The following is a 21,608-nucleotide window of genomic DNA, read 5'->3' as shown; positions in this document are numbered from 1 at the left end:
GCTTAGTTCTGGTTGAACTTAATTTGCACATTGGTAAAATAAGAACCTTTTGCCAAACAAAAATAATTCTTGCATGCACCTTTTATGTCATTGGTTTAATTCATTTTCAGTGAAAATTTTTTGATCTTGATATTTTTAAAGTTGCCTTCTAGTTGCATTAGATTTACTATATTCTAAGGTTAGGCTTGGTTGTGGTACCTAAATTAATGTATATTTTCTTGTTCTGGGCATTCTTTCTTTTCTCACCACATTATAGTTGAGTTGCTCACTTTTTTTAGATGCATTTTTTTTGAGTTAGTGTGAAAATCTGCCATGTTGTTAGATTGCTGCTTTTTCATTTAATTTCTTTTTCACCCACTAGATTTGTAGAATTGCTGTCTTATATATTTTTAGGAATGTTAGATATTTATGATTATGGATAATTTTATATATGGGGAAGGATTTTTTTTTGCCCCCTCACATTGCCATTAATAAGGGATTTAGGAGTCTTCCATGGTGGCTCAGATGGTAAAGCGTCTGCCTGCAATGTGGGAGACCCGGGTTTGATCCCTGGGTTGGGAAGATCTGGAGAAGGAAATGGCAACCCACTCCAGTACTCTTGCCTGGAGAATCCCACGGTTGGAGGAGCCTGGTAGGCTATAGTCCATGAGGTCGCAAAGAGTCGGACACGACGGAGCAACTTCACTTTCACTTCATGCCTTTAAAATAAAAAGCAGCTCAATATAGTGTTTTGTTTTAAAGCAAGGCATTAAAATAAAAAATATTTTACTGTCTGCCTTTAAGGACAGTAACTAGAAAACCCCAGTCAATGGATCTGTGTTTGGGAAGTTAGAGTCCTTTTGAAAGTCTAATGAAAGCTGTGAATCTTCTCCCCAGAAAAATACACACAAATACACATAATATTTTCATATAATTTAAAGGATTCGGATCTGTTGAAACAGTCCCTAGGTCGAAGGTGAAAGAGCTCCAGCTCTTCAGTAAATAAGAGCTGTGTAAAGTCGAGTTAGTGACTGAGGGGGAAGGTGGAAAGGTCAGGGCTCGGGCAGGAAAGAAGCACTCTTTGGGAGGAAGCACCCTCATCAGGTAGCTTTAATTTTATTTAGGATAGCAACATTAAAACATACAAGTGCACTGTAAATTTTTAAGTGTAAGCATAAGTGAGCGATGTCAACTTTTAGCACTAAAATAGATGAGTTTATGTCAAGAGCTGTATTGAATCCACAATGATTAGTTTATGTGACTTAAGGACATATTTCTCTTAAAACTGTGTCATAGATTGCCTTTTTATACCTTATGAAGTGTTATTCTTTTATATAATTCAGCTTTTAAAATTTACATTTTTTCTCTTTTGACAGTCGGCCAAATTACGTAAGCTGCCTCCCTTTCTTACAATTTCATTATTAAGATTTAATTTTGATTTTGTGAAGTGTGAACGATACAAGGAAACAAGCTGTTATACATTCCCTCTCCGGATCAATCTCAAGCCTTTTTGTGAACAGGTTTGACCTATTCTGTTTTGAAATTCTTTCTTTTCCCCTCTAAGGGGAATGTTTTGTTTACCTGATTTGCAGTTTGCTTAGTGCAGTCTCTCAGCCTTGGCACTGTTAAAATTTGTGTGCTCAGTTGCTCAGTCGTGTCCAACTCTTTGTGGTTCCAAAGACTGTAGCCTGCCAGGCTCCTCTGTCCATGGAGTTTGCCAGGCAAGAACACTGGAGTGGGTTGCCATGCCCTCCTCCAGGGGATCCTCCTCATCCAGGAATCCAGCCAGCGTCTCTTATGTCTCCTGCATTGGCGGCTGGATTCTCTACCACCGCACCACCTGGGCAGCCCCCGTTAATGTTTAGAGTTGCGTAATTCTCTGTTGTGGTGGGATGTGCCATGTATTTTAGGATGTTAAGCAACATCCCTGGCCTCTGCCTAGTAGATGACAGGGGCAACTCCCGCTTCTGTGCCCAGAAGTGACAAAAATGTCTTCAGACTTTGCCAAATGTCTGTGTCTCCTGAGGAGAGGAAAGGTGGGTAAAATTGCTCCTGGTTGAGAACCACTAGTTTATTACAGTCCTTTTTAATTTCCAAGTATGGATTTATTTCTAGTTTTTTTTTTTTTCCTTGAAAAATCTTTGAAATGAAAGTTTAAGAATAGAATTAGAAAAGACCCTGCAATAGGAAAAATTAACATTCAGTAGGATGTTCTATTTGGATCTAGTTTACTTTAGATGCAAAAATGAATTACACATTTAGAAAGCGAATGAGAAATTGGAATGTCACTAGTGTGGAATTTGTAATCCTTAAGACATGAGGAAAAAATGTTTAAAAACAAATTAATTACATAATCAGCCTACTTTATAAGCTGTTTAAAAATGTTTTCTGTTCCATTGCTTTACATGCCAAGATCAGAGTGATGAGACTGATGCATTTCTTGTTAAAAACCATTCTTTATATGTTTGAGACCAGAAGATTAATTAGCCAGCTATAGAATTTCTGTGTATCAAAGTAATCTTTTTCTAAATGGTTTTAAATCCCGGTGGACCTTCCTCAGCCTAGTTACCGAGCTTTTGGGTTTTATAATTATACTAATTTCCATTGAAAGGTTCTAATGTCTTGGCTTTGAGCCTATTACCAGCATACACAGAATAAACAGGTTTTCCAGGGTACTTTTCCCTGCTCCTATTTGCTGCCTGAAAAAAAAATTCATTTTTAAATAATTGAGTTATTTCTCCCTGTCTCAGTTTTATTGAGAAATAATTGACCCACATCACTTGTATAAGTTTAAGGTGTACAGAATGATGGCTTGGTTTACAAATAATATCAAACGATTACCTCAGTAGGTTTAGTTAACTTCCATTATCTCATATAGAAAAATTTTTGTCCTTTTATAAAAAGTAGTTTGTCACATGATTTTAACATATGTTGAAATAACAAAACTGAAAAAAGCAAGACATTGAGCATCTAAGAAATTCACAATAATTTTGCTTTTTGATTTCTGTATTAATGAAAATCATTATCATCTTTGTTTACATCTCTCTTGGTTTTTGCCTGAACCAGACATTTGAAAAATGACATTTAAAAACTGCTGCTCACTTAAAAAGTATAATTTAAGAAAATAAGTTCCCTAAATAATTGACACTTCCCAAGTAGCATCACATATGCCAAGTATCTTTTAACCTAAAGTAGGTTTTGTTTTCTAATGCCCATGTAGGTGTTCATACCTGAAGTAGGAAATGGCAACCCACCTCAGTATTCTTGCCTGGAAAATTCCATGGACAGACAAGCCTGGTGGGCTACAGTCAGTAGGGTCACACAGTCAGACATGACCGAGCATGCGTACATAGGTGTTCATGATTATACAGTTATAAAACACATTGCTTGTAGAGGAGATTGATCACACATTTGATAACTGAAAAAAAGAACTCTTCATTCCACTAAACTGCCTCTACACAAAACCAGCTAGTATTCATAATTGCTAAATTCCTGTTTTATGCAGAGGACTGAAGTGTCTGGAGGGGTAATGCATAGTAGATATAGCTCTGACTTTGAGGCACATAATAATCTTGTTAAAATATATTCAACTGCTAAAAAACTCCTTTATAAACCAGTGTAATAGGTTTAATATGAGACGATTTTCTCTTGCTAAAATGCTCTCTCACTCACTGATAGGGTAATATGTCTTGTGTTATAATGTTGACTTCCATGATTTTAGCCAAAGTACATAAAAATCGCATCTTGATTGAATATATGTTTTTATGTTTAACTCAGGCAGAATTTGGTTGGTGTAGAATGACTGGTATTTTCAGTCAAAGAATTACGCATTTCAAAATTTAAAACTGGTTATTCAAATTTATGTTAATTTACCCTAAACAATAATAATAATAATAACCAGTGATGTTTCTTACTGATTTTAATAGTTGAAATTCTTCTTTCCCTTTTCATTATATATATCTTTGTCTTATGTAAACTTTAACAATGTTTATGTTCTTTCTTGTAGAGTGAATTAGATGACTTGGAATATATGTATGACCTCTTCTCAGTTATTATACACAAAGGTGGTTGCTATGGAGGACATTATCACGTGTATATTAAAGATGTCGATCATTTGGGAAACTGGCAGTTTCAAGTAAGTATAGAAATTAGCGTAAGAGTATCTTTGCAACTGTTTTCTAGCCTTATTATTTTGGTGGGGCTATTTTTTGGTCATTTCTTATATGTTCACTCTGTGGAAAATTCTTAAAGGCATTAAAAGTTAATATAGATAGAAGTTTAAATTTTTTAAACACCTCCTATTTGCTCTTCAACTAGGTTCTCCAGTTGTTAACATTTTGCCAAATTTCTGTAAGTCCATCCTCTGTATACAAACACACACACACACAGAGTTAACATTATCATTATTAATGCTGAACCACTTGAAGTTTCATGGGCCTCTTTACCCCTAAATTCCTCCATGTTTATCTCCAGAGAACCAGGACATTCTCTTACATAAGCATAGATCAAAATCAAGAACTTTAATACTGATACAATACTATTTATTATCTAATATATATTTTATAATCAGATTTAATGGGTTTCATCCAAATCCATTATAGCATTTTCTTCCCACTGTAGTGTCAAGTCCAGGAACATGCATTATATTTAATTAACATATCTTGAAAAGTGAAAGTGTTAGGTGCTCAGTCATGTCTGACTCTTTGCAACCCCATGGACTGTAACCTGCCAGACTCCTCTGTCCATGGGATTTTCCAGGCAAGAACACTGGAGTGGGTTGCCATTTCCTACTCCAGTGGATCTTCCTGACCCAGGGATCGAACGCTGTGTCTCTTGCGTCTCCTGCGTTAGCGGGCAGGTTCTTTACCATCTGAGTCACCAGGGACGCCCTTTGGTCTCCTTTAATCAATAACCATTCCTCAGCTTTCTTTGTCTTTCATGGCACCAAACAAAGATGATCCTTCTATATTGTCTTTGTGTTTCACAAAGGAGACTTCAGTCTTCCTGAAATGCTTTGCTGTGAATGGCATGATGTTTATTCTGTCTGGGAACCCAGTTTCCCAGTACCATTTATTTAATATTCCATTCTTTCCCCACAAATCTACAATGCTAGTTCTGTTATATTAATTGTTATTTTTATTTAAGTCCATTTTGGGGCTCTGTATTCTGTTTTTGTTGTTGTTGTTCCTTGTTTTCCTATTCCTAGGCAAATGCTACACTATTAATTTCCGTAGCTGTATTAGTAAGTCTTGTTATCTGGTAGGGCAAGTCTCTCTATGTGTTGTTATTCTTCAGGAGTGTTTTGGTTTTTATGGTTTTCTGAACATTTCTAGAGTCACCTTGTCAATATTCTCACACATATATACACATAAAAGTAGTAGGGTTTTGAATCTACATGTGTAAATAAGATACATCTTTTTGGTTTTTAGAACTTCTTTAGTGTCGTCTAAAAAAAGTTATATAATTTTCTCTAGAAAATAAAGCACTCATCAGGAGTCCAGTTCCAGTTATTTGCAGTGGAAAAAATTGTAATATATTACATGCTAGCCCCAAACTCTCAACCAGTTTCCTAAAATGTAACTAAAACACCAATAATGTAAGTTCTAACCCATCATGTTAGGATGTGGCATGCTTCAAACATACCTTCCTGATTGTCAAACAATTAATACTGTGATGAATGAATAATTGCTGCACTCGAGGTAACATAGCTTCTCTGAGTGCTGTGCATGCATGTGTGCGTGCTTAGTCGTGTCCAACTCTTTGCAACCCCATAGACTAGCCAGGCTCCTCTGTCTGCGGAATTTTTCAGGCAAGAATCCTGGAATGGGCTGCGATTTCCTCTTCCAAGGGATCTTCTTGACCCAGCGATTGAACCTGGGTCTCCTGCATCTCCTGCATTGGCAGGTGGACTCTTTACCACTGAGCCGCCTGGGAAGCCCTCTGAGTGCCAGCAGTATTGAAAATGCCATGTTCCCGTTGTTGACATTCACTTTGCTTTTCAGAACATCTCCCTGTGTTTCTGATGCTCTGTTGGTTATACGTAGAATGTACTGAGAGAGACTTGTGCTTTGTAAAGTTTGGATATTTAAAGTCTAACTGTTCTGTTGGGAAAATACTGACCAGGGAGATGTTCTATGGCACTGTGTCTATTCTTTGTAGTTTTTGGACTGCTCATAGCTGGTATATTGAAATACAGTTATCTTGTTAGTACACTGACTTTATAATCAACCATCTTGCTTTTGGAAAAAAGACAGTTTTGTTTCACTCTTTCCTATCCTTAACCTCCCATTTCTTTTATTTCTAGAACTGGGTTTATCCAGTTTAGGGTCTAGGAAGCCATACACGCATCTCTCGAATGCATGTGCCTGTTTGCCAAGACACTAGCTCGTTGGGCACATTTCAGTCAGATAGAGTGACGCACGTCTTACCTCCTCTGTCTAGTTCTGCCCTTCATGTTCCACCCTTAGCTGCTGATTCTTAACCTCTTACCTTCCTTCACACTGCTGTCTTCCAGGCCCCATGATAAGTGAATCTTACTCTCCAAGCAGCTGTTCTTCCCCGCACCCCCCCACTTTCAAACAATTGCATTAACTTTATTTCATTCTCTCCAAAAGATGAAGTTGAACCTTTTGTTAGATCTTTATAGAAGCTTGTGAACAGGTCTTATAAATAGTTATTATATAGTTCATTTTTTTTTTCTCTTTGCCTAGTCCACTGTAGTTCCTGGTTTTCTCCTTCCACTTACGCTTCTGTGGTAGCCTTTGTTTCCGATAGAAAGTGCTCCTGCCTTCCATGCAGTTCTGCTTCTGCCTCGGGGCTGTGTCTCTGCTGTCCTCCATGCTGGCTGCAGGCCCTCCTCAGTCTTGCTCAGCCAGTGTCAGATTTCAGGCACTTATGTAGCGGGCAGGATTTATCCTCAGTCTTTTGATGCATAAAGTATTTATTTCCAGTTTCCTTTTTAAGTTTATCATTGACATCATGCACAGAGGTAAGCTTCACACTGTGCGGTGAGGTAGCTCAAAAGGAATGATTCTTCCATATCTTCCTTTTGAGTTCTCCCTTGGATATCTCTACAATTCCATGCTCATTTCTTGGGAAATGATGGCAGCACCAAGCTCTTCTCTCGGTTCCTTTATACGACGCAAAGGGGCAGACAGGCGCGCTTTCACTTGGTTTGGCCCTCTATACTGCTTCTCTGGTCTGAGGCTCTGGTACTTTAGCAGGGTCTTCCTGAAACTTAAAGAACAATCAGAAGATTGCTTTCTGTCTCTGCCTGTATATTTCCTTATTCATGGCTTCTGTGAAGTATCACATTTATCTTTTTTTATTATTCCACTCTTTAAGAATCACTAGCTTTTCATCTAGAGCTTTATGGTGTTCAAATAATGATGCATGCTTTAAGAGTTTCAGCTTCAGTAGGTATACCTGCTGGACACTGCTTCTCTGTTTACTACCGTTATCCTGAGAGATCTCTTATGCCAAGAGACAAAGGACTCCAGATACTGTAAACACAGGCAGGTATTGTTTTTTCTGCTTTCACTTTGGTGATTTCTTCCCTTGCAAGTTTCCCTGCTAGGTGCCATCTGCAAGGAACACCTTTAAATGACCTGTCTCACATAATGTTCCTTGGGTGAAAGCCAACATTTCAGTTCTCTCAGCCCAGCTACAAGATGAGCTCTTCCTTCTTGCATAGAGGTCATTAACTATTCAGAATGTGGCCCTAGATCTGGCTGTGAAGAGGAGCCTGACTTAGGCCTTCCAAAGTGGGGGGCTTTCGTTTCACTGATGGTTGATACCACTTTGAACATTTGAGGATGTGGGACAAAGGAGGCTTTTGAGTAACTCTCACGAGTCAGCCCCGGGACTGGTGCTTGTAGGACCAGCCTGTCCTCATAAGACCAAGGTTGGGCACTGGCAGAGTGCAGGAGGACTCGGCCCAGGCTACATGCCCCCTGCACCAGTGTCACATCCTGGATGATGCCAGCCTACCTCTCCCCTCCTGCCATTTTTAAATCTCTTGTTTCTTAGCCATAAATGTCTTTGCATGCTAAGTCACTTCAGTTGTGTCCAACTCTGTGCAACCCCATGGACTGTAGCCCGCCAAGCTCCTCTGTCCATGGGATTCTCCAGGCAAGAATAATGGAGGGGGTTGCCATTTCCTTCTTCAAAGGATCTTCCCAACCCAGGAATTGAACCAATGTCTCTTATGTCTCCTACATTGGCAGGCGGTTTCTTTACCATTAGGGCCACCTGGGAAACCCGTGAATGTCTTTAAACATCTTAAACACACTATTTTACTATTCTCTACCTGAAAATTGCAGTATCTGAAGACCGTGGGTCTTTGGATATCTGCTGACTCCATTTCCTCATGATTTTGTTATTTTAGGCTGTAGACTTGGTTGGCTGTTTGTTTTTTAAGAATACCTTTTAGGAGTGATTGGAAGCCTGAGTTAAAAGTACCCTCCATGAAAGATGTGTGTCTGACTCTACCACATGCCTGTGGTCACCTCCAACCTTTAATACCTTGAAGATAAGATCTGTGTTTTAGAGCCATGCAAATAGTACGAATTTGGGCCACAAACTCCTATGAGGACCTGATTGTGATTATAGATTTTTAGAGGGAGTGTATTTCCACCTCCATCTAGTATCAGGGTGAAAGCAAACAAGTTTCTCATTGTCCTTTGTTGAGGAGGGGGGTTTGTTTGTAGATCATGCTTATATTTAGAGCATAGCCCTTTCAGGTTTCTAGCTTTTTGCTGGGATCTATTTGTGTGGTATAATAAAAATATATACATTTGATCTCTGTCCTGGATTCCTGGCTTAGAGCTCCTTGAGATTTCCCCAGTGATAAGGTTGTCTTTTCTTGTTCATAAAGATCCCCTTTCAACCATACCTGAGGTTATGCTAATGAAGTTACCTGCAGGGTGAGGGCTGGTCACCAGAGGGACCAATCACATGGTTAGAGGGTTAGAACCTTCAGCCCCTTCCCCTGACCAGGGAGGGACCAGGGGCTGGAGATTGAGTTTGGTGGTGTGTGCTCATTGCTGCAGTCATGTCTGACTCTTTGCGACCCCATGTACGGCAGCCTGACAGGCTCCTCTGACCATGGGATTTCCCAGGCAAGAATACAGGATGCATGCCCTCCTGCAGGAGATCTTCTTGACCCCAGGGATCGAACTCATGTCTCCTGTGTTGCAAGCAGATTCTTTTACCCCTGAGCCACCGGGGACCAATGATGGGTCACCAAGGGCCACTGATTCAGTCAGTCGTGGCTGTATAATGAAACTTAAATACAACTCTGAAAGAAAGAGACTAAGGGAGTGTCCAGTTTGGGGACCACTGTGCTAGAAGCATTATTTACCTCACAATCCCAATTTATAGAAATGCTAGAAAGATTAGGTAATTTGTCCAGGATTATTCAACCACAGTTGAAATTCAAAGCCAGACTTCCTGATTCCAAAGCACATACAAGTTAGTATGATGTTTTTATCATCATTTCTTCATCTTGAAACCTCCGATGCACAAACATTCCTGTTTTGCTAATTACTAAGAGATTAGTGATAGAAACTTTTTTTTATTGTTTTCCTTCTTTAGGAGGACAAAAGTAAACCAGATGTGAATTTGGAAGATATTCAGAATAAAGAGGAGATTGATGATCCATTGATGATTCTAAAAGCAATTTTATTACAGGTAGAGTATATGTTTATGTTTGTGTTTATGTATATATCAGCTATATGATTTAGTTGGTAGAAGTGATATTGTTACTATTCGTAGTCTTTGGGGGAAATTCTCTGTCTATTGAAAAAAAATTTTTATTAGAGGCTTTCTGATTATAAAAGAAATACTTATGAATGGTAGAAATTTTGAGGGGAAAAAATTGAAGGTATATAAAGAAAATAAGTTTAAACCAAATGTTTGGTTACTGTTAACACTATGATATATATTCTTTGCATTTTATTTCCTTTGTGTTTGTATAGATATGTTAGGATTGGGTTACAAGATTTCTTTGGGTATTATTATTGTCAAGCTGGTTTTAGAAAAGGCAGAGGAACCAGAGATCAAATTGCCAACATCTGCTGGATCATAGAAAAAGCAAGAGAGTTCCAGAAAAACATCTACTTCTGTTTTATTGACTATGCCAAAGCCTTTGACTGTGTGGATCACAATAAACTGTGGAAAATTCTTCAAGAGATGGGAATACCAGACCACCTGATCTGCCTCTTGAGAAATTTGTATGCAGGTCAGGAAGCAACAGTTAGAACTGGACATGGAACAACAGACTGGTTCCAAATAGGAAAAGGAGTTCGTCAAGGCTGTATATTGTCACCCTGTTTATTTAACTTATATGCAGAGTACATCATGAGAAATGCTGGACTGGGAGAAACACAAGTTGGAATCAAGATTGCCGGGAGAAATATCAATAACCTCAGATATGCAGATGACACCACCCTTACGGCAAAAAGTGAAGAGGAACTCAAAAGCCTCTTGATGAAAGTGAAAGTGGAGAGTGAAAAAATTGGCTTAAAGCTCAACATTCAGGAAACGAAGATCATGGCATCCGGTCCCACCACTTCATGGGAAATAGATGGGGAAATAGTGGAAACAGTGTCAGACTTTATTTTTCTGGGCTCCAAAATCACTACAGATGGTGACTGCAGCCATGAAATGAAAAGACGCTTACTCCTTGGAAGGAAAGTTATGACCAACCTAGATAGCATATTCAAAAGCAGAGACATTACTTTTCCAACAAAGATTTGTCTAGTCAAGGCTATGGTTTTTCCTGTGGTCATGTATGGATGTGAGAGTTGGACTGTGAAGAAGGCTGAGCACCGAAGAATTGATGCTTTTGAACTGTGGTGTTGGAGAAAACTCTTTAGAGTCCCTTGGACTGCAAGGAGATCCAACCAGTTCATTCTGAAGGAGATCAGCCCTGGGATTTCTTTGGAAGGAATGATGCTAAAGCTGAAACTCCAGTACTTTGGCCACCTCATGCGAAGAGTTGACTCATTGGAAAAGACTCTGATGCTGGGAGAGATTGGGGGCAGGAGGAGAAGGGGACGACAGAGGATGAGATGGCTGGATGGCATCACTGACTCGATGGACGTGAGTCTGAGTGAACTCCGGGAGTTGGTGATGGACAGGGAGGCCTGGCGTGCTGCGATTCATGGGGTCGCAAAGAGTCAGACACGACTGAGCTACTGATCTGATCTGATATATACTTCTTTGGAATTTACTGTTTTCCCATATTATCCTTCTAATGTCTTTAGGACCTGAAGTTATGTCCCCTTTTTCATTCCGTACTGATAAATACCTCAAGTATATGACTTTTTTTTTTTTTAACTTTACAATATTGTATTGGTTTTGCCATATATCAACATGTATAATATCATAAGTGTATGACTTTTAATCTTTATCATGTACCCTGTTGTAAAGATGGTAGTCTCTTTTCATTTATTCATTCATTCTTAATGAACATTTTTTTCTCAGTTTCTTTCTAGGGACCTAGGCTGAATATTGGTCTATGGCTACTGTCTTAGTCTGCTAGTTCAGTTCAGTCGCTCAGTCGTGTCCAACTCTTTGCGACCCCATGAATCGCAGCACGCCAGGCTTCCCTGTCCATCACCAACTTCCGGGATTTACTCAAACTCATGTCCATCGAGTCAGTGATGCCATCCAGCCATCTTATCCTCTGTCGTCCCCTTCTCCTCCTGCCCCCAATCCCTCCCAGCATCAGCGTCTTTTCCAGTGAGTCAACTCTTCCCATGAGGTGGCCAAAGTATTGGAGTTTCAACCTCAGCATCAGTCCTTCCAGTGAACACCCAGGACCGATCTCCTTTGGGATGGACTGGTTGGATCTCCTTGCAGTCCAAGGGACTCTAAAGAGTCTTCTCCAACACCACAGTTCAAAAGCATCAATTCTTGGGCTATCAGCTTTCTTCACAGTCCAACTCTCACATCCATACATGACCACTGGAAAAACCATAGCCTTGACTAGACGGACCTTTGTTAGCAAAGTAATGTGACATAATAAAATCCCACAGACCAGAGTCTTAATTAACAGAAATTTGCTTTCTCGTAGTTCTCAGGCTGGAAGTCCAGATCAAGGTGTCTGCAGATCTGGTTTCTTCTGAGGCTTCTCTGCTCGGCTCTTGCTGTGTCCTCATATGGCCTTTCCTGAGTTCATGCGCATCCCTGGTGTCTCTGTGTGTCCAAATTTCCTTTCTTATAAGGTTGCTTGATTGGATAAGGGCCCACCCTTAAGGCCTCATTTTAACTTAGTCATTTCTTTAACTGCCCTATCCAAATATAATCAGTTAAAATTTTGAGAGTTAGGAATTCAGCATATGAATTTTTGTGGTAAGGGGACAGATTTCAGCTCAAAATAGTCACTTCTTACCCCCTTTTAGAAGTTGTTTATAATTCAGAACATTCAGAAGAGACTAGTAGTTTTTTTTGCATGAAAGTATTTCTTCTAAAAATCCCACATAATATCAGAAATTTACCAAATCTCTAAATACACTTTGGGTATTGCTCTTGAAATGTTTAAATGTTACCACATAGAAAGTGGCAAAATTCAAGTTTTCTAAACTTAGGCTTAATCTATTTTAAAAAGCTTTTGATTTTTAAATAATTTTGGTTAATCCACCTACTTGTTTGGTGTTACAGGCCAAACAAGTTATTAATCCTGTTGGTCCCTTGAACTCATAAGCATTGCACTTAAATCTTTTTTTTTTTTTTTAATTTTATTTTATTTTTAAACTTTACATAATTGTATTAGTTTTGCCAAATATCAAAATGAATCCGCCACAGGTATACATGTGTTCCCCATCCTGAACCCTCCTCCCTCCTCCCTCCCTATTCCATCCCTCTGGGTCGTCCCAGTGCACCAGCCCCAAGCATCCAGTATCATGCATCGAACCTGGACTGGCAACTCGTTTCATACATGATATTTTACATGTTTCAATGCCATTCTTCCAAATCTTCCCACCCTCTCCCTCTCCCACAGAGTCCATAAGACTGTTCTATATACATCAGTGTCTCTTTTGCTGTCTCATACACAGGGTTATTGTTACCATCTTTCTAAATTCCATATATATGCGTTAGTATACTGTATTGGTGTTTTTCTTTCTGGCTTACTTCACTCTGTATAATAGGCTCCAGTTTCATCCACCTCATTAGAACTGATTCAAATGTATTCTTTTTAATGGCTGAGTAATACTCCATCGTGTATATGTACCATAGCTTTATTATCCATTCATTTGCTGATGGACATCTAGGTTGCTTCCATGTCCTGGCTATTATAAACAGTGCTGCGATGAACATTGGGGTACACGTGTCTCTTTCCCTTCTGGTTTCCTCAGTGCATTGCACTTAAATCTTATCAGATTTTCTTAAATGACTTTTCTTTCTTTCATAAGGAGGAGAGTAATCTAATTCCCGTTGATCAGCTGGGCCAGAAACTCTTGAAGAAGATAGGAATATCTTGGAATAAGAAGTACCGAAAACAGTATGGACCACTGCGAAAGGTATTCATGACATCCTTCTAGAAAGTTCCATTCCCAAGAAATTTTATTGTGATCTTGGCAACATGAATTTCTTTGCAGAAGGAAATTTAAATTAGGTAGAAATAGAATTAATATTTTTCTTAATGGTTAAAATTCAGTTAAATGACTTAGTAATTTATCATAGAATCAAGAATTAAGAAAGAGAAGAATAGAGAATGGGCTTTTAATCATAACAGCAAAAAATGTCACCAAGTTCATATTCTTTTTTTTTTTAATTAATTAATTTTAATTGGAGGATAATTACTTTACAATATTGTGGTGGTTTTTGCCATACATCAACATGAATCAGCCATGGGTACACATGTGTCCCCTATCCTAAGCCCCCCTCCCGTCTCTCCCCATTCTATCCCTCTGGGTTGTTCCAGAGCACCAGCTTTGAGTGCCCTGCTTCAGGCATTGAACTTGCACAGGTCATCTCTCTTACATGTGGTAATATACATATTTCAGTGCTGTTCTCTCAAATCATCCCACCCTCACCTTCTCTCACAAAGTCCAAAAGTCTGGTCTTCACATTTGTGTCTCTTTTGCTGCCTTGCATAGATCGTCATTACGGTCTGTCTAAATTCCATATATATACATTAATATACAGTATTGGTGTTTCTCTTTCTGACTTACTTCACTCTGTATAATAGGCTCCAGTTTCATACACCTCATTAGAACTGACTCAAATGCATTCCTTTTTATAGCTGAGTAATACTCCCTTGTGTATATGCAAAGTTCATATTCTAAGGCTTATCATCTTACTTACAGAAATGTCTTCTGGCATTCATCCACATTTCACTTGATCTTTCTTTGACACACAATTTTACTAAACTTGGCAGTCTGGTTTCCTCAACTGTAAGATGAGCAAAAGCTGGTAATGCCAGAATTGAGACAAAAACTTGACTGAAAACAAGCAAAGCAACAAAACACTTAGTAAACATTTGGAGCTATTTCTTGTAGAAGCAAGGTGCTTATGTGCTTCTGTCCATGTTTAAGTTTATCTTTTAATTTTAGACCGCAGTTCATAAATGAAGTTATTGACCCTGAGTTCATGGACAGTCTTAGGTTTTCAATCAAAACAATTGGATCAGTGTTTCAGTATTTTACTATTAAGTATGTTATCAGCTGTGCAGGGGCTTTATTGTTTTGTTTTTAAATAAAAATATTCTTCATAAGTTTGAGGAAGTTAGCTTTTACTCATAGTTGACTGGTAGTTTATCTCTTTTTTTCCTTGAAGCTAATTTGTGCTTTTATTTGCCAATATAACTTAACTACAGTGGCTTGCAAACTTTTTTGACCTAAAAAGTACATTTTACTTCACAGTCCAGTAAACACATACATACAGAACATCTATACTTATCTGTATAATAAGTTTATTGAGCAGTTTACAACAAAATTGGTAAGAAGGTACAGAAATTTCCCATATTCCCCTTCCCCACAACATGCATAGGTGTTATCAACATCATTCATCAGGGTGGTTGGTTGGTTAGCTTGTTTTTCCTAAACCAAGGATGAACTGTATTGATGTGTTGTAATCACCAAAGTCCATAGTTCATCTTAGGATTCATTCTAATGAAGTAAGTAGTACTACCTTCTGTTGGTTTGGAAAAAAAATGTATAATGACATATATCCATTGTTAAAATGTCATACAAAGTATTTCCATTGCACTAAAAAATTGTATTCTGTGTATTCATCTCCCCTCACTTCCAGACTCCTAGCAACCACTAATCTTTTTATTGTATCCATAGTTTTGCCTTTTCCAGAATGGCATAAATAGTTGAAGTCTCTCTCTCTTTCAAAGCCTTTATATTTCTGTAACTACTCATGGCCCACGCATTCATGGGCTGGACAGACTCTAAGTAGCAAACTTCCCCACTAAATACTGCAGCTTTCCTTCCAATATTGAACCTTGTCCCACTGGTCCTGCCCAACAGCTACATGAAGTGCAGAGGACATGTAGAGAGTATTTGGCCATAGGAAGGCCACAAGTTTTATGCCCCTTGTCACAGTGAACCCAGATTCTTTTGGGTGTGTTACAAGCAGCTGATAGTTGTATCTTGAATAGAGGTCGGAGATTATCTAATGCTGTTTGTTTACATTTATTGATGTGACCACATGGCTCTTTTCTTTTACTCTATTAATGTAGTGAATTCTGTTGACTTTTTTCAATGTTAAAGCAAATCTCACATTTCTGGGATAAATCACATTTGATCATGATATAGTTATATGTATCTGTTGTTTATGTTGGGCTTCCCTTTCCGCTCAGTAAGTAAAGAGTCTGCCTGCAATGCAGGAGACCCGGGTTCAATTCCTGGGTTGGGAAGATCCCCTGGAGAAGGAAATGGCAAATATTTGGCTCATATTTTATTAAGATTTTGTGCCTATGTTTATGAGAGCCATGAGTCTTTAACTTCCTTTTTTGTAGTATCTTTATCAGGTTTTATTATCAGAGTTACACACACACACAAGTCGCTCAGTTGTGTCCGACTCTTTGCGACCCCATGGGTTGTAGCCCACCAGGCTCCTCAGTCCATGGGATTTTCTAGGCATGAATACTGGAGTGGGTTGCCGTTTCCTTCTCCATATCAGAGTTAGGGAGGAATCAAAACAAATTGGGAAATTCTCACTTTTTTATATTCTTGGAAAGAATTTTTCTGAGGTAGATTATCATTTCTTTCTTAAATGTTTGATAAAGCTAGTTAGACCTGAAATGTTTTTATGGGAAGTTTTTTATATTATAGTTTTAATTTGTTTGTAGAGTTACTTACATTTTTATTACTTCTTGTATTGTCTTAGAAAATTATATTTTTAAAAGAATTTATCCTTTTATATATGGTGTCAAATTTATTGGCATGAAGTTGTTCAGAATATCTCATATTATCTTTTTTAGTATCTGTAGGACCTAAAGTTCTTCATGTTCATTCCTGAAATTAGATATTTGTGTTTGCTCACTTTTTTCATAAGTCTCTTTAGGGCTTATCAAATTTTAATAAAACAGCTTTTCAAAAAACAACTTTTACCTTTATTTTCTCCTCATCTGTTTTCAACTTCATTGATTTCTGTTTTTAGTTATTTCCTCCCTTTCACCTCTGGGATTTAATGTAATCATCCTTTTCTAGCTTCTTGGGTTGGTATCTCAGTTGTTTTTTAAAACATGCTTTTAAATCAGGAAATTACTTCTAAGCGCTTATTTGTGCTCCATTGCCCAATCGTGTCCGACTTTTTGTGACCCATGGACTAGCCCAACCCACCAGGCTCCTCCATCTGTGGGATTCTCCGGGCAAGAATACTGGAGTGGGTAACCATTGCCTTCTCCAGAGGATCTTCCTGACCCAGGGATTGAATCTAGGTCTCCTGCATTGCAGGTGGATTCTTTACCATCTGAGTCATGGTCCTTGCCTTCAAATCTACTTTGTTTGGTATTATTACCTACTTTGCACCAAGCTTTCTAATGCAAGTGTGTCTATTGTAAACAGTATGAAGTTGGTTTTTGTTGATTTTGGAAAATTGTGATTTTTAAGGAATTTAACCTCTTAAAGTGTCAAATTTGTTAGCATAAAGTTGTTTGAAATACTACCATATTATCCTTTTAATATCTGTAGGACCTATAGGACCCTATTTCATTTCTGATATTGGTAATTTGTGTTTTTTAGATTTCTTTTTCATCAGGCTTGCTGGGGGTTTATCAAGGTTATTAACCTTTTCAAAGAAACAGCTCTGTATTTGTTTTTCTCTTTTGTTCATGTTTTCTATCAAATAATACAGTTTGATAGTCTCCCTTTTAATTAGAATGTTCAGTCCATTTATTTTTAATGTATTAATTTGTATAGTTGAATTGAATTCATCATCTAGCCATTTGATTTTTATTTGCCTCCTTTATTCTTTGTTCCTTTTTTTTCTTTCTTGCCTTTTGAATTAATCAAGTAATTTTTAATGTTTTATTTTTGTTTCCTCTGTTGACTTTTTGGCTGTGGTTCTTTAAATTTTTTACTGTAGGTATTGTACTGTACATAAGTTAGTATTGTAATGTACAGACCAATAGTGTAACACTTCATGTACCACATAAGAGGCTTATAGTAGTATAATTCCATTTTCCTACTCATCCTTTTCTGCTGTTGTCTTGTATCTTACCGTTATTTGTAAATACACCATGTGTTTGTATGTATGTTTCCTTTAAACATTTAAATGACTTTTAAAGACATTAATGAAAAAAATCATGTTTTATTTTACCCATTCTGGTGTTTATTGTTCCTTCTTGCATGTCCAAGTTTACATGTAATATCCTTTCCCTTCAGCCTAGAGATCTTCCTGTAGTGTTTTTCCACACATCTAGAACTGCAGGCAAAAATATTCTCAGTTTTTGTTTGTCTGATATTTTTATTTTGCTTTCATTTTTTTAAATGGCATTCTTGCTGGATGTAGAATTTTAGGTTAATAGTTTTTATTGTTTTTTTTGGCACTTTAAAATGTCATTTTATTATGTTCTGGCTTCCTTTATTTTGACTGAGAAGTCAGTGTCACTTAAATGTAACATGTCTTTTTTTCTGTTTACTTTTAAGATCATTTATCTTTGGTCTTTAGCAGTTTAACAATAATGTGTCTTGGTATGGCATTCTTTGTGTTTATTTGCTTTGTATCTCCTAAGTTTTTTTATATCTGAGGCTTGAACTCTTTCTTCAGTTTCAGCCATTATATTTTCAATTTATTTTTCTGCTCTACTATCTCTCTCTCCTTCAAAACGTACAGTTACATATATATTGGCTATTCAGTATTTCCTCACTGGTCGTAGATATTCTCATAGGGTTTTGTGGGTTTTTTTTTTTCCCCCTTGGCTCCAATTTGGGTAATTTCCATTGACCTGTCTTCTGCTGTATCCAGTCTTCTATCAAGCCCAGCCAGTGAATTTTTTTGTTTCAGTTGTCTTATTCAGCTGTAGATTTTTGACTTAGGTCTTTTAAAAATGCCTGTTTCTTTGCTGAAATTCCACATTTGAACCTACTCTGTACATCCTTTCCTATAAATTTATGTATTTCAATAACTTTACTATTATAACATCGGGATTATTTCTGGGTCTATATTCACTTTTTTGTCTCTTGTGAATTGACTATCTTATCTCTTTATTATGAATCACATTGTCCTATTTCTTTGCATGCCATATACTCTTATATTGCTTTTTGGACATTGTGGAAGATGTGTTTTAGAGGCTGTGGATTGTAAGAGTTTTTCATTATAATCTAACAGACCCTTAAGTAACTTGGAATCACCTTGATCCTGTGGAACCTTCATTTGGGGCTTTGGTAGGGTGGATCTGTTATAGTTTAGCTGACAGTTGTAGGGAGTAGCTGTTAGTCCTGGGGCCTGCATGGTCCTCCCTCTTAAGGCAGAGGTTAGCAAGCATGGACAGACTAGGGATTGCTGCCCTATTTTGTACAACTCCCACCTAAAAACTGTCTTTATATTTTCAAACAGTTACATTTAAAAAGATGCTCAGGTTTGCCTCTTAGCTGACAAAGCCTAAAATATTAGTCTGGCCCTTTACAGAAAAGTTTATCAATCCCTGACCTAAGACGGGACCCTTCTAGAATCTCAGTGGAAAGCCTGAGGTGTTTGTCGTTTGCCTCAGGCTTGGCAGGACTTCAGCTCATGCTCTTCCTGTCCAGCAGCAGGGGGCCAAAATCTCTGCTCATATCTTGGATCTCCCAGCTGTTGCTTTCTGCTCGGTTCCTTGGGTCTCAGACTGTACATGTGCCATTCAAAAGTCAGCCAAGGATGGGAGGAGGTTTTGATACAGGGTTACTTCTGGAATTTTCTCTTTCACTCTCCTGCCTCTCTGGCATTCTCAAATTCTGCCTCCTGAGTCCAGTAAGACTCCTGCCCTTCAGTTGAACTCTCTCCTCTATCGTTCTGTGCAGCAGACTGGGAAGTGGCAGGTCAGTGCGGAGCTCACCTAGCTCGTTTCCCTTTTTGAAGGGTTATGCCCCCTTCACCCCCACTTTGTCTGTTTTTGGTTACTCTTCAAACAGTTGTTTTCTTTATTTTGCATAAAGTTTATGATTTTTAATCAGTGGGGTTACTCTAATAATAAAATTCTCTGCCATTACTGGGACCAGACTACACTGAAGTTTGAAGTTTAAAATAGTTAATCTTCAACTATTGAACAAAGAAAAAAATTGCTATATGGAAAGTATTCATTACTGAAACTATATTACCATCTGTTACATATAGTGTTAACAGTATTACCTCTGGGTCATCTGTTTGATCAGAGTATGGATTGTTACAAATTCTTCCTTTCCAAGAGAAAAATGAGAAAATCACCTTTCTCTGTTGTTCGATGAGCTAAGAAAATGTTCCATATGCCCCCAAGTGATTTTCTGTGTGAAGTAGTTTGTGCTGAGAGAAAAGGAAGAGATACAGGCCATGTAGAAATTAGGGAATGAGAGAAGAGTGGAGTAGGGGTGGAAAGGTGGGGTAGGCTGGGGAAGAAAATTTTTTTTCTTCCTAATCCTTTAGCTGGAGGAATTTGAGCATCTTTGGGATTATGACTTAACCTTTCAATGTTTTGATTTCTTGAGCTAGCATGTCAGCTTCCAGGAAAGACAATACTTAATTTAGTTCATGTAAGCCTGTAATTATGACTATATCCCATAGTTTTGTCAGGATTATCTTCTATGATGCTTCATTGTGTAATTTCCTTTGTTTTGTGCTTTGTTTGGATTGCTTTAAACATTTTGAAAGTGTTTATTCTATGTAATCTGTTTCAGTAAAGACTTTTTAAAACAGCATTAAAACAGTTATTGAGATATAATTAAAACATGTTTAAGATTGTGTCATCACAGGGCATGTGCTGAGAGGCTAGGGCCCAGGGGTAGGAATGTCCAAAAAAAAAACCAATAAAAAAGATTGTGTCATGGCAGCTTTCTCCCTGGATATAGCTATTAGACTGTTCAACAGAAAGCACTCTGGTTTTTATTAAATGTTTTATTATGGCCCAAATGAAATTTTTTTCCCTCTTAACTGGCCAGGCCAAAAAGTTGACATACACAGAAAGGAAAATTTTTTTAACGTCAATGAAAATTTTTTTTGTTAACCTAATGTTTGTTTTTTGTTTCTGTACAGTTTTTGCAGGTTCATTCTCAGATATTTCTGCTCAGTTCAGATGAAAGTACAGTTCGTCTGTTGAAGGATTCTTCTCTCCAGGCTGAGTCTGATATCCAAAGAAATGATCAACGGCTTTTCAAGACACTTACTTCAGAATCCTTAACATTAAATGATAGACCCTCCTGTCCCCACTGGTTTGATATAAATGATTCCAGAGTCCAACCAATCAAGGAAAAGGATATTGAACAGCAATTTCAAGGAAAAGAAAGTGCCTACATGCTATTTTATCGGAAATCCCAGTTACGGAGACCCCCTGAAGGTATGGCAAGATAAATGTCCCTATTTGTTTAAGTTGATGACTATAGAAGATAAATATTGAGTGCTATCTGAAGTTTTGCCCTTTTAGAAGAAGGTTTACTCTTGGAATATTTAAAATATTTTCAAGTTAACTAGAACTATACAAGAAAGACGACATTTTGTTCTTTTTAAAAGATGATATATTTCTGTTTTTTTTCACCAGGTAATAATATGAAGCCATAGTTAGATTTTCACAATGGCATTTCCTTGGGTCACATCATGTTTTCTTGTTGTGTGAGCAGGGCAGACACAATTGTTCTCCATTCAGGCTTGTCTCTGCAGTTCGGGCGTGTGTTGTCATTGGGTTGCAAGTGGCCTTGGTCTTATTTTCATGTGTTCCCTTTTATTTTCTTTTTTCCTTTACCTCAAGGTAATAAGTCTTTAAGCAGTTGAAGTATCTCTGAAGCCCTCTTTGCTGAATCTTCTAAGAGAACTCATACCATGGTGGAAGTTAAACACTGAGATCCACAATGATAAATTTTAGAGCTTAAGCTACTAACATTAATTAGTCTGTAAGACTTTTTTTTAATCACTTCCCAGAATTTATGCAAAAGTGAAAAATTCTAACTAGGAAAGCTGTTTAGATTGAGACATATCTATGATTACAGATGAGGATACTGTGATCA

The 21,608-nt window shown here is 37.8% G+C and overlaps 1 protein-coding gene and 1 pseudogene across 11 annotated transcripts in view; one reads left to right on the top strand and one right to left on the bottom strand.

Moving 5' to 3' along the window:
- Positions 1–21,608, top strand: part of USP40 (ubiquitin specific peptidase 40) — an 83,880-nt gene that overhangs the window by 11,610 nt on the left and 50,662 nt on the right. For 10 of the 11 annotated variants that reach the window (XM_044945305.2, XM_044945307.2, XM_025289184.3 and 7 more), the window contains 5 exons: positions 1,356–1,499; positions 3,986–4,114; positions 9,574–9,669; positions 13,398–13,505; positions 20,644–20,944. In XM_044945305.2, coding sequence (XP_044801240.1) covers positions 1,356–1,499; positions 3,986–4,114; positions 9,574–9,669; positions 13,398–13,505; positions 20,644–20,944 — 778 coding nt within the window. The remainder of the gene's footprint in view (positions 1–1,355; positions 1,500–3,985; positions 4,115–9,573; positions 9,670–13,397; positions 13,506–20,643; positions 20,945–21,608) is intronic. The other variant, XM_044945306.2, reaches the window with a different exon arrangement.
- Positions 15,482–15,569, bottom strand: LOC112585879 (annotated as a pseudogene).

Source organism: Bubalus bubalis, chromosome 6, assembly GCF_019923935.1.
Source record: "Bubalus bubalis isolate 160015118507 breed Murrah chromosome 6, NDDB_SH_1, whole genome shotgun sequence".
In the NCBI taxonomy this organism is placed as follows: domain Eukaryota; kingdom Metazoa; phylum Chordata; class Mammalia; order Artiodactyla; family Bovidae; genus Bubalus; species Bubalus bubalis.
This window is presented reverse-complemented; position numbering and strand designations above follow the sequence as displayed.